We start from the raw sequence: 12,512 nt of genomic DNA, 5'->3' as shown, positions 1-12,512 counted from the left end.
TAGGTTAGCCAAAGATTCTACTGAGGCTGCACCGCACTGCCACCGGGCGAGAAGGAGGGACGCATTCCACTAAGAATTTTTGAGGGAAGGTCTGGTCTTTCTTGTCTTATTAGTATAAGGTAGAAAGCCTTATTAGAAATTTGGGAGGCTGGCGCGGTGGCCCGCACCTGTAGTCTCAGATACTCCAGAGGAGGATCACTTGAGCCCAGAAATCTGAGGCAGCTTGGGCAATTTAGCAGGACTCAATCTAATGAAAGAGAGAAGGAAGGAAGTTTGGGAATTTTAAAACGAGCATACACCCTTTTCCCAGATAGGGGAAAATGAGGCACGAGAAAGGATCCACCAAGCATGTCCAGCCACCTTAATGTTCAGCCATCCCTTTTTCTTTGCACATATAAGGCTAGTGAGAAGGGCTAGTGAGACGAGCCTTCTATCGGACACACCTGTTCCCACAGAACCCTAGGTGGTGTGCTAGATGCCCACTTTGGGGTTGGCACCTGTCCCTTTCCGTCCCACACCTTCATTCTGGGCAGGGGGCCCACGCGGACCCATCCCGAGGACGAAGTGATGAGGTGGTTGCGGCCTGTACAAAGCACCTTTGTTCCTGAGCCCTCAGGTGGGGGCGGGGGAGCAGGAGGAGGCAGGTGCGCGGCCTTGGGATCGTGGGAGCCGCCGCCCCGCTCCGCCCCGGCTCCGGGGCTCTGAGAATACCAGTTAGATCCACTTTTCCCAGCCACAGGTCCCAGGGTGGGGACGTAGGTCCGACCTCTTGATTGGTTTGTAGATAGCCGTCCCTGGGGACCAGGCAGCATTTGCTGCGAGAACTAGGAGACTAGAGGTAACAACGGGCAAACAATTCTCTGTGGTACAGGATCGCTCTAAGGGTCATCCCAGACTCAAAAACAATTTCGGAGCCTCCGCGAGACACCAACTAGTTGACCCATTCTAGGACTCCCGCCCTCCCCAGCAAGCCCTGGTCTGAGGAGGCAGCGTCTCCTGGCGGCCAGACCTGGAAACGCAGGAGAGGCGACCGGCTTCCCAGAACGAACTTCAAGACTCGCTCGCAAGATCTCACTCACTTTATTGCAGCAGAACAGAAACAGGCTGGGTGCACCTCCCTCAGCCCCATTCAGCCCCAGTTCCTCCTTAACCCTCGGCTGCAGCTATACTGGCGAGTCCTCAGGGTGCTGCTTTAGGGCGCCTGATGGTGCTTGGTTTCTTAAGACTGGACATCACAGCGTCCACGCTCTGGTTTCTTCAGTCGTTGTAAGGGATTCCGATGAGGTTCCACTTCTTTAAGTCCTAAATCCGAGTGGGAGGCAGCGGAACCTCAAGAATAGGTCAGAGGTAGAGCGAGGCCGTTGCTGGGGGCGGTGGCGCTGGCCTGGAGTTGGGAGGAAAAAGGTCACACATCCCTTTTCCCCAGATCACTTGCCTTGGCCACCCATCGTCAGCGATCTCCTCCTCACCTACCTGGAGGGGACGACTAAGGGCATGATTCCAGTCCCTGGGCCAGGCAAGTCAGCTGAAGGGCGCCTGTCATTGGGGTCAGCAGGCAGTGGCTTCCTTGGGGGTGGGGGCTTGGTAGGCCCCTGAGACTGAGAGAGGGAAGGCATGAGCTAGCTTGGGGGGTTTCATGTTGCCCACCCCTATCACACTGGTGCTGGGGAACACCAGCCTGGGGGCAGGACCAGAAATCACCCTTGTCTCCAAACAAACCTGTCACCATTAAAGGAGCCACTGGGATATGTGCCCTCAGGCACAGAGGGGGCTTCTCGCCACGGCCACCACCGCCACGGCTACCAGCACCACAGCCCTAGGTGGGGGAAGAGGCTGTGCCCTTCTCTCCCCCCACTGTTACCTTCGGGCGCCTCACCACCGGGTCAGCGGGCAGAGGGCGAGTGGGGGGATTGGGTCGGTCAGCCAGCTCAGCCTGGACAGAGAGAGGGGCAGTGGCTGAGTACAGCCAGGAGCAGTGGTCATGCAGAGGTTCCCCAGAGGAGTTCAGGAAAACATGCAATGGCAGCCAGGGGCAGGAGAGAATGGGGACATGCAGAGGGCTTGGGTGCATGCCAACAGATACATGCTTCAAGGGGAGGAAGGTGCCAGTCAACCATGGAGTCCCTGACTGACTGCAGTCCCGCCACTCACCACCAGATGGTGGTAGAAACCAAGGCAGGAGGCTCACCCTTTGCGGCTTCTGGGGCTCAGCCTCAGAAGGCTGAGTGACACCCTGGTCACCTAATGAAGAGCACCACTGGCAGGGAGCAGGGATGAGCACTGCAGTTGGGCACCAAGCCTCCCACTTGTCCTGGGCCAGGGCCCAGATTTACCTGGAGTCTCTTGGGCACAGGGTCAGGCGGCAGCGGCCTGGAGGGGGGGGCCGGGAAGCCCAGAGCACTAACCTGCTGAGAGGTCAAGAGGAGTGACAGGCACAGAGTGGGGGAGGAGGGAGCAGAAAGACAGATGTGGGCAGAGAGGGGTTAGTGCCCAGGCAGGGGCAACCAGGGCCCTGGGGGCATAGGAGTTGTGCATGCAGTTATTTAGCTGCATGCAGAGGGGTGACAAGTGGTGAGGTAAGGGGCATGCAGGTCACCTCTGCACACAGGTTCCTGTTGCCAGAGCCAGAGGGCTCAGACCAGAGGCACTCACCAGCCCTTCTACACATGGTGACCTGGGGCTTGTCAGTTCCGGGCACACTGAAGGCCCTCTGAGCACCATTCCCCTTGTCCCCTACACCGGTCACTGTGAGGGCCTCCAATAGATTCACCTCTCAAAGCACCAGCTTCACCAGCTGAAAGAGCTCAGCAGAGCCTCCTCTAGGGGACATCCCTCCCACTCCAGGCTGCACTCTGCTGCTCTGCTGGCAGCCAGGGTGAGGGCGGGCAGGCAAGGGCAGAGTGGGAAGGCTGACTTGACTTGTCTGATTGACTCTGGGCAATGCTAGCCTTTCCCTTACTCTAGAACCTTCAGTGCCCTATCTCCCTACCACCAGGGCCCAAGCTGGATGCCAGGCAAGGTGGACCCCTTTCCTCTGGCATCCAGGACTCACCTTAGTGCCTGACAACACCTGGGCCCTCTGTGGGGGTCCTGGCCGTTCAGGGGGACTGGACTGGGCTGCCCTAAGCATGCAGAAAGGCACAGAGGAAGAGAACCCTATCTCAGATCCCGTGGCCACCCATCAGCCACCCATGGGGGAGGTTAACCCTTTGTAGCCCTTTTGGAGAGTAGCTTTGTGTGGTGGAGTAGTTGATCAGCCTGAGGGAGGGACCCCTTCCCCTGCACTGGAGTCCTGGGAGAAATGGTCCCAGCACCCCAGCACCCACAGGGGGTATACCTGTGAGGTGAAGAGTTATGGGATACATGAGGGAAGGGAGGTATATGGGTGGTGGTCAGCAAGTTCAGGGATTGGGGCTCAGAAGCAAGTGGCAGGTACACAGGTAGGGCAGGCTTCAGAAGTGTCCCCAGCTGAAGGACATGGTAGCAGCTAAGCGGGGCTTGTACCTGTATTGGCAGCTGGATCCCTTGAGCTGGCAAAGTCGCTGGTGCAGGCGGGCACGGTGCCAGTAACTGGCACCAAGCAGCACTAGGACCAGCAACAGCAGGAGGCTGAGGAGCAGCCCTGTGGTCAGGGAGCTGGTTGCTGTGGGGGGAGGTCAGGTTTAAAGATGGGCAGGGCTAAGGGCTCTGTACCCAGGAGGGAGCAGAGACCAGGGAGTGAAGAGGTCAGAGAATGCATGAGGTCAAGAGGAGGGAAAGGGGAAGGATGAGCCATTTTGTCCTCCCATTGTCTGGCCCCAGGCTACCTCGGAGCTGCGTGGTGCAGTCAGGGGGTGCCCAGCCCTCCTCACAGTGGCAGTGCCTGTTGCTGTCACAGACCTAAAAGTACAGGGTGGGCAGTGAGGGGTTCTGCACTCTGGGACCATTTTCCTGTCTTTGGTTTTTCGAGATCTCAGACTTTCACAATTGGAAGGTGTGCTAGGGATGATGGGAAGAGAGAGCCAGAGCCCAGGAGAGAGGGAATCTTTATCCATGTCAGAGGAAATTGGGTCAAATGAACACTGTGGGGCATGTTCAATATGCTAGACACTGTGCTAGAGGCTTTCATACTCCTCACATCAGGGAATAGTGCCCAGGAAATATGCACGATTATTATGCCTATTTGATGAACAAGGAAACTGAGCTCAGAGAGGTTAATAATCTACCCTAGGTCACACAGCTAATAAGGGGCAGAGCAAAGATTGGAATCCAAATAAATCATTTCCATACCATTTTTTTTTGGTGTGTGTGTGTGTGTGTGTGTGTGTGTTCATTTGTTCCTGGGGATAAAACCCAGGGCTGCTCTACCACTGAGCTACATGCCCAGTCTTTTTTATTTTTTATTTTGAGATAGGGTCTCACTAAGTTGCTGAGGCTGTCCTTACACTTGGAATTCTCCTGTCTTGGCCTGCTAAGTCGCCGGATTACAGGTGTGTGTTACTGTGCCCAGCATGTCTGTCTATTTTCAGAGCCCCTCGTTCTTCTCCCCGCTAGAGGCTCCCTTCTCCTCTTTTTTTGGGGGGGGTACAACTTTCCATTTCTATGGTTGTACACAATGTAGATTCCCTTCTCCCCTTTAACCAGCTCACCCCATGTCCATGGCATTTGCTTCGACACTCTTGAGCTCCCAGGAGATCCACAGGCTGGCATCGACGGTCAATACACACCTGCTCCAAGGGGAGAGGAGAGCAATCACATTTCTCACAAAGCTTTACCAGGAGTAGGAGGCCAGCCAGGCTGGGGCCAGCACATTCTTTTATAAATGAAGAAACTGAGGCTCAGTGGGAAGACAAGACTTTGCTCATTCCAGGGTAAGAATGTGATTTCCGGTAGAGTTTGTGCCTTTTACACTGGTGGACAGTGAAGCCTGGACACTGCTTGTCTTAGTCCAGATGTCCCTTCCTACCTGATCTTGTCCACCCAGGCTGCTCACCAGGCCAGGGCCACAGGCTGTGCCAGGCAGAGTCAGGAGGGGCTGGGCCACATCATTGCCCAGGTCCAGGTGTACCCAGCTGCAGTTCAGTTGTGTCCCATTGGCTTCCAGGGTCTCCCAGAGCAGATCTTGGGCTGAGCCAAGAAGAGGCTGGGTCCTACCCCCCTGGCACTGGAGCTGCCCACAGATGGCATCTCTGAGGGTGGGGACAAGAGCAAGCAGGGTCAGTGGGAGTGGGGTGACGGCTCCCACAAACAAAGAGGAGGGGCCAGGTTTCCCCACTTACCTAGGGGCACAGGGCATGTAGCTGCCATTGGCACTTCGCCCGCAGTTCCCAAAAGCATCGCCCCGAGTATTGGCTCTTTGGAGGCAAAGTGGTGCAGCGGGCTGGGCCCCAGGTCCCCAGAGCGACTGGCACTGCTGGGTATAGGAGGCACAGCGCCCATGCACACACACAGCCTGTCCACCAGCACAGGGCTCACCATCCCCCAGGCTGATGTCAGGGGGACACTGAGAGCTGTCTCCTGGGCAAAACTCGGGCAGGTCACAGTCTCCTCTGGTAGGACGGCACTGCCAGCCAGCTGGGCGCAGCTGTGGAGGGTGGGTGAGTATGAGTGTAACTATTGGACAAATTCAGCCAGTGCTGGAGATCAGAATGACCCTTTTACTCTGGCCCCCTGCAGGTGAGCTCTGGATAGCCAGTCAAATCTGTGCCCACCTGGTGCTTCTTCCCCCCACCCCCGCAATACTGGGGATTTAACCCAGAGGTGCTTTACCACCAAGCCACATCCCAGTCCTTTTTATGTTTTATTTTGAGACAGGTTCTCACTAAGTTGCATAGGGCCTTGCTAAATTGCTGAAGCTGGCTTTGAACTTGTGATCCTCCTGCCTCAGCCTCCTGAGTCGCTGGAATTATAAGCATGTGCTTCTGGGCCCAGTTTACCTGGCAGTTCTGACAACATGGTCCATCAGATGCACACTGTGCCCCTGGCCTCAACTGGCAGGTGAGGTAATCACAACAGGGATCTGTACAGTCCTGGGTGAAGGTACAGAGTGGGGGCCAAGGATAAGAGCAGGCTGGGCCTGAAAGCCTACCCCTGGCGTCTCCTCCCAAACAGCACACCCACAAGGCTGCCCCAAGCCACAAGCAATGAAAGCTACAGCCCAGAAATCCATGTACTGTCCCTGCAAACAGGGTGGTCCCCTCAGAACCACAGAGAAACTCAGAAGGCTTGGAGAGGTCTAAGGAGCCAGGGCGAGGGTACACAAGTGAGTGGGCAAGGCTTTGGGTGAGGGGCTCACATCCGGGAAGCCACAGTCACACTGCTCGCCAGGGTCCACAAACATATTTCCGCAGAAAGGGGCCATAGGGGGCAGGCTGGGCAGCCGTTCAAAGAGGCAGCTGCCCATCCCCTCCAGGAGGGCTTTCTCCAGGGCCTGTCGGCTGCAGTTGCTGAAGTTCAGGCCTGGCAGGAAGCTGGGGAGGGCAGCGAGGAAGGTTGGGGCTGAGGACCCCTCCCTGCCTCCCCCCACCCCCTCTTCATCCTGCTGGCCACTCACTCAGTGGAGGCCTCCATGATGCAGCTCTTTGCTGGGGCTGGACCTGGGCAGGGGCAGCTGCTCTCAGGTGAATCATGGTCCAGGCCTAGGCTGTGGCCCAACTCATGGGCTATTGAGGAGGCGACTCCCAGGATGCTTATGGAGTGGTCCTGTCATTGGGAAGGGAATACCCCAGGTCCAGACCCAGCTTGGCTCCAAACCCAGTGCCCTGCCTGTCCTGACTGCTCTTGTCCTCTCTCTGTGGGGCCTCTTGGGCACTCAGTGGACACCATCTCCCTCCTTAACTTCTTCTAAAGTAGGAGGTAAGTCCAGTATGGGTGACAGGAAACTGAGGTTCTAGCTCAGCTCTGTCCACCTGGAGATCACCTCTGTTCTTTGAAACTCAGCTGTCCCCTGACCTTCCCCCTAGAAATAGGAAGACTTGCACAGTGAAGTGATGGCCATAGGTGAGGGGGTGGTTTCCTGAGAAGCAGAGGCCACATCAAGTACCTGTGTCCTCTATGACTTTGAGGTTGGCCAACTTTGTAGGGGAGTTTCAATGAATAAATGGTCCCATACTTGGGAGAAACTAAAATGAGAATGGAGAACGAGACTTGCAAATAACTCACCATGTTCACACCTCCTGAGAAGTCAGGAGAACAGATGGAGTTCTGAATGGCCATGCCCACCATGGGCCCAGAGAATGAAATATCACTGTGAAACCAAGAGGTCAAAAGTCAGAGACGGAAACCCTGGTGGTCAGAGCTTCAGGGCCTGAGGTATCAAGTTGAAGGGATGTGAATTTGGCCAGGAGGGTACAGACAGGCCCCTCTGACCGAGCATGAGGGACTTACGTCACCAGTTGAGCATTGTCGTGGGGCAGTCGGGGCAGCAAGTCTGCCCGGCGCCAGTGGAGGAAGTTTTCTAGTGTGACAGCGGGGTTTGGGCTCATCTCTACCAGGTCGTGCTGGGTCCACGCCTCCAGGCCCACTAGTACCACCCGGACATTCAAGGGTTGGAAGAACTGAAAGAGAACTGAGGTTCAGAAAAGAGACTGCCACAGTCAGGGGGCTGTGGGGCTCCTGCCCAGCCCTGGACTCACCATGTCTAGCATGAGGGCCACATCCAGTGTGCGATTCAGCAGGCGCTGGAAGTCGGGGTACCTCCTGACCTGTGAAAAGATGAGAAGTTACTGTGAAAGATGGCAGGGTGGCCAGAGGGCAGGGGAAAACTGCAGAGGCCAGCAGACTCACCTCTGAATGATCAGCTACAATCACCAGCTCGACAATCTTGGTCTCTGTTATCACGTCCCGCTTGTGCTATGGACAGAAAGTAGGGGGCCTCAGGTCAATCTGCTAGTAGCTCCAGGGCTGACAAAGCTGTGTCCACTGCCACCCTGTGGTTCCACAGAAGAGGGCAAAGAACCCATTTTACGGATGAACCATGGAGATCAAAGAGGCAGAGACTTGCCAGTGGCAGAGCAAGAAGTAGATTAGGAAGATGGGCGTATAGCTCTGTTTTTCCAGCTCTCAACTCAGTGCTTTTTCCAAAATTCAAAAAACAATAAATAATAGCCAGATACAGTAGCACATGCCTGTAATCCCAGCTACTCAGGAGACTGAGGCAGGAGGACTGCAAGTTCAAGGCCAGCCTCAGCAATTTAGTGAGACCCTAAGCAATTTAGGGAGACCGTGTCTCAAAAAAAAAAAAAAAAAAAAAAAGAAGGGTTAGGGATGTGGCTCAGTGGTAAAGTGTCCCTTGGTTTAATCTTCAGTATCATATAAATACATACATATATACGTACTGGCACTATATATACTATAAATACTGGCAGAGTGACAGTATGGTAATACCATTTGCCAAGCACAGTGCTAAGCTGTGTATGTGTGTGTGTGTTTGTGTGTATACATACATATGTGAAAATAGATGGATATAGATTCATTTAATCTTCACAGCAACCCTATAAAGTAAACATGTCAGAACATGTTCTATTTTTTATTGCTTTCTCATTGGTAACTTGTGTATTTTCTATATCTAAGTGGGATCATAAGACCAGCGAGGAGTATGAGTTGAATACCTGCTTCTGGATCCTGCTTAGATAATTTCTTAGTGGTCAGGCCTTAGTGGTTAGTTCAGTCAGCTAACCCCTCTGAACCAGTTTCCTCTTTTAAAATAGAGCTTTTGCTACCTCCTAGTGTTGCTGGGAAGAATAAATGAAGCAATGATCACAGAGTGCCTGGCATGTGGAAAGGGATCCAGCAGTAGGAGCTGCTGTCACTGTGAACAGAGCTCCAAGGGGCTGGTGTCGGCCCTGCAGATAACCAAAGTCCAACTCTTCTGCCATCCTCCTTACCCGGCGAATAGGGCGCTGTCCCAGGGGGTGCCCTGGTGGAGCCTGAGTGGGCACAGGTGCATTCTGGTTCAAGGCACAGACGTGGCCTGACAAGCGGAGGTTTTGGATTCGGGAGATAATGGGAGGACCTTGAATGTCTCCAGGCCCCAGCTCCAGGACATAACTTCTCTTGGGGGATAGGACCACTAAGCCCCTAAGAAAAGAAACAGGAAGTCAGAGAACCTTTCAGCTCCAGGCCTGATGTCCTTCTTTACTGTCATGCACTTCAGCCACTGTACCTGAGCCCAGAGCAGGTGCACATGGAGACCCAGGAGGAGGCATGGCCTTGTACTCTGCCCTGATAGCAGCAGTTTTCCTACAGCAGAGACACATTAGCCACTCACAGGAGGACCAGCACTTGAACCCAGAAGTCTTAACTTACTATGAAAATATCCAGGCTGCCACCCTTCACTTCTTCCCTCCCTCCTTCATCCAGGCCAGAAATAGGGCACAAGAGGACCTGACTCACCAGAGTATGTCCCTCGCTGACTACCCGAGCGCCATCTGGCTGATACCACACTAGGGTTGGGCGACTTGGGACCAAATCCCTGTGGTGTGAAGAAAAATTATGGCAGTGTCCAAGCTGCCTCATAGGATGATACAGTGAGTGACAAGCTGAGGCCTAGAGCAGTAGAACAGGGACTGGAGGGCCACATGATGTTCCCAACCTTCCCACCTCCCCTGAGACAGCAGAGTATATTGGTTGGCTCCCTGATTCTGTCAGGTTATCTGGGTTCCAATCTAGTTTGTGTGTTTTGGTACCAGGGATCAAACCCAGAGACAATTAACCACTGAGACATATACACACCCCTTTTTTATATTTTTATTTAGAGACAGGGTCCCGCTGAGTTGCTTAGGGTATTGCTAAGTTGCTGAGGCTAGTTTTGAACTTGTGATGCTCCTGCCTCAGCCTCCGGAGTCACTGGGATTACAGGCATGTGCCACCGTGCCTGGCCCAATCTAGTTTTGACACACACTAGCTGTGTGATCTTAGGCAAGTTATTTGACTTCTTCATTTGTAAAATGAGGACTCTAATACATAGCAGAATCTACCTTACAGGGTTGTTATGAGGATCCATGAGTGCAGGCACTTAGTATCTGGCACTTGGTAAATGCTATACAAGTTGTTCCGTGTGATTATTATCATTCCTGCCATTTTACCTATTTTGCAGCAGCTCCAGGATGTGACTTTCACCATCCAGCTCCACTTTGATCCTTAGGGCTTTAGACAGACTGGTCTGTGGGCACCAGAAAACATGTCATCTCTCTAACCCTTCCCACAACTTCTACCATCTCTAACCAGAAAACCTTAGGCCCTCGGGAGAGCACCAATGATTAGGTCACTGGTGGGGGGATCCCAAGGGAGGGACCAGGAAGCCCTGCCTGGCCTGGGGCATTGTTCTGGGGGGTTGTATGGGGAGGTCAAGGAAGGTATCTGAGCCGCCCCTTCTCGGCTTCCTGCCCAGAGAGGAAGCATCACAGAGGACCCAGCATAGGCCTCAGCCCTTCCTCTGACTCAGCTTTAGAATGGGGAGGGGGGGTTGGTGAAGCCCTGATCCTTTCCAAATCCCCCCACTGAGAAAACTGACAACATAAGACAAAATAAGTAAGTTTGGCCTCAGAAATTCCCCCTGGAGATGGACGCATTGGGTGGAGCTGAGGCAGACAGATGTACATAAAGGGGAAAAGGAGTTAAGTGAAGCCAGGTGTTATGGTGTGATGAGGGAGGCAGTGGGACCTGCAATGGACAAGCTACAATGAGGTCACTTACTGGCTCCTCAGCCAAGCTTTGGTCTTGAGACACCTGATGATGTTGGGGTGAGAGGGGGTGTATTTATTTATTAGACGGAAGGAGAAACTCACCTGAAGCACCTCTGCTAGGCTAATAGGGGCCTTGTCCTGAAGGATCTGGGGCTCCAAGGGCCCTCTCAGGGTCCACTCTGGTCTGACCTGCTGTTCCTCCGTGAAACCTGCAGGGTTTCCCAAGAGAGAGCTGAGGGAATCCTTACCAGGGCTAGGGAGGCTGGTGCCCTGAGACCCACCAGTGCCCAGCACATCAAGGCCCTTCTATGTCTGAAGGGCTCTTGCACTGCACACTGGAACTTAAAGGAAAATAGTGGAGAGGGAAGTTCTCTCCAACTTAGCGTTTTCCACCCACCAACCCATCCACAAGTCCCAGAGAAAGAAATTCAGTCTGTCCAGTCTGTGGCCCCTCCTTATCCCCCTCTGGCCAATCCCAGGTTCTCCCAGGGACCCTCCCCTGTTCCCACTCCTTCCCAATAGCCCCCCTCCACACACAGCACCGCTGTCCGGAACGCCCTCTTTGGACTAGGCGAAGCCTTGTGGCAGGATGCCCACTCGCCCTCCCCTTCCCTCACATTGGAGATGTCGGGAACGCCCATTTCTGGGTGAGCAGTGCAAACACCCTCGCCTCCCTGAACACCCTTCATGCCCAGTCTGACACACCCGCTCCCCACAGCCTCCGCTTCCTCCCGCAGCATCCTCCCCTCCCAATGGCCCCCTCTCCTCCGGACACTCCACCCCCGCCTGCCCTCTCGGCCCCCGGCCCAAGACAGCAGTGGGAAGTGAAAGTTCCAAGGAGGAGTTGGTGTCCCAGCCTCTTTCCTGGCCAATGCTCCCTTCTCCTGGCTTCTCCCGGGCCCCTCCCGCTCAGACAGGCTTCTGGTGGCAATAGCACCAGGGTGACCGGTGTCTGAAGCCCAGGCCTGGAATGAGGGGCTGGTAAGAATTCTCTTTACTAAACCCCACGAACCGTGCCCATTCGGCATCCTGGCACTGGGTGGAACTGTCAGCTAGGCCCCAGAGAAGCGAAGACGTCAGTCCTGGGGAGGAGCGACCCTTTTTCCATGGTCCTGAGGGGGCACTGGGCGGGTCCCTCTGTGCCTGGTATCTGAGTCTAAAAGTATTTTCCGGGACATCGCAAAGGACGTCCGGGCCGGGAACCCCAGCATCACTCCTCCTTTCTGCCCTCCATCGCTAAGTCACCGGGCCCCAGGCCCGGGACAGCAAACCAAGCAGGCCGCTCTCTGGCTGGGCTCTCCGGTTGACCCCAGTACCCCAAAGCCTCCGGATTTCCTCGTACCTCTTCCCAGTCCGCCCCTCAACCTATTACTGGTTGAGGACTCACCTATATTTGGGAGCGGCCAGGAAGGCAAAGGGCTGCCTGCGCCCAGGAGCCCCAGGGCCCAGAGCAGCGCCAGCCGCATGGCGGCGGCGCCCCGGGCTCGGCGAGGGCAGCAGGTGCGGGACCGCGCGCGCGGAGGAACCGCGGCGGCGGGTCTGCTCTCAGCACCCAGACCAGCCGCACGGCCACCAGGCCCCGCCTCGCCCCCTCCCACCCCGCCCGGAATCAGGCTCCACCCCTACTAGGCCCCGCCCTTTGAGTGGCCCCGCCCCTTCTCGCGGGGTCCTAAAGAAGCCGGGCCCCGCCTGCGCTGCTCAGCTGAGCCGCTTTTCTGCAGCTGTTCAGCGAGCCTGGTCTGGCGCGCTTGGGCGTCGAGACTTCCCGTTCTTCGGCCGGTGTCGGGACCCCTCCTTAGGAGTTTCGCAGCTTTCCCGCTTCAGGTCTGTGCCCCGACCCTGTGGGGA

At 55.3% G+C, this 12,512-nt stretch overlaps 1 protein-coding gene across 7 annotated transcripts; it reads right to left on the bottom strand.

The window, feature by feature from the left end:
* Positions 1-1,057: 1,057 nt before the first annotated feature.
* Positions 1,058-12,237, bottom strand: ADAM15 (ADAM metallopeptidase domain 15). Of its 7 annotated transcripts, none has more exons than XM_079100353.1 (23): positions 12,052-12,237; positions 10,767-10,873; positions 10,065-10,141; positions 9,373-9,451; positions 9,143-9,219; positions 8,865-9,057; positions 7,765-7,830; positions 7,614-7,682; positions 7,366-7,535; positions 7,141-7,225; positions 6,533-6,681; positions 6,275-6,449; positions 5,916-6,008; positions 5,259-5,563; positions 4,973-5,168; positions 4,629-4,706; positions 3,807-3,879; positions 3,505-3,643; positions 3,053-3,122; positions 2,334-2,408; positions 1,862-1,933; positions 1,474-1,598; positions 1,058-1,384 (listed from the first exon to the last, which is right to left on the bottom strand). In XM_079100353.1, the coding sequence occupies exons 1-23, from the start codon at positions 12,128-12,130 to the stop codon at positions 1,342-1,344; spliced, it is 2,595 nt and encodes an 864-aa protein (XP_078956479.1). In that variant the 5' UTR covers positions 12,131-12,237; the 3' UTR covers positions 1,058-1,341. The 7 variants fall into 7 exon arrangements, with proteins under 7 accessions (XP_078956479.1, XP_078956480.1, XP_078956481.1 ...); XM_079100354.1 differs by having other exon boundaries at positions 2,334-2,405; XM_079100355.1 differs by lacking the exon at positions 1,862-1,933.
* Between the last annotated feature and the right edge of the window lie 275 nt (positions 12,238-12,512).

The sequence above is a fragment of the Sciurus vulgaris genome, assembly GCF_902686455.1.
Source record: "Sciurus vulgaris genome assembly, chromosome: 1".
Classification (NCBI taxonomy): Eukaryota; Metazoa; Chordata; class Mammalia; order Rodentia; family Sciuridae; genus Sciurus; species Sciurus vulgaris.
Note: the sequence above shows the minus strand (reverse complement) of the source record. Positions and strands in the feature narration are given on the sequence as shown.

Coding starts and splice junctions, on each gene's coding strand:
- ADAM15 (XM_079100353.1), bottom strand. CDS start 12,130: ATGCGGCTGGCGCTGCTCTGGGCCCTGGGGCTCCTGGGCGCAGGCAGC. Junction 10,874..12,051: donor CTGGCCGCTCCCAAATATAG/GTGAGTCCTCAA, acceptor GAAACCCTGCAG/GTTTCACGGAGGAACAGCAG. Junction 4,707..4,972: donor CAGCCTGTGGCCCTGGCCTG/GTGAGCAGCCTG, acceptor CCCTTGGAGCAG/GTGTGTATTGACCGTCGATG.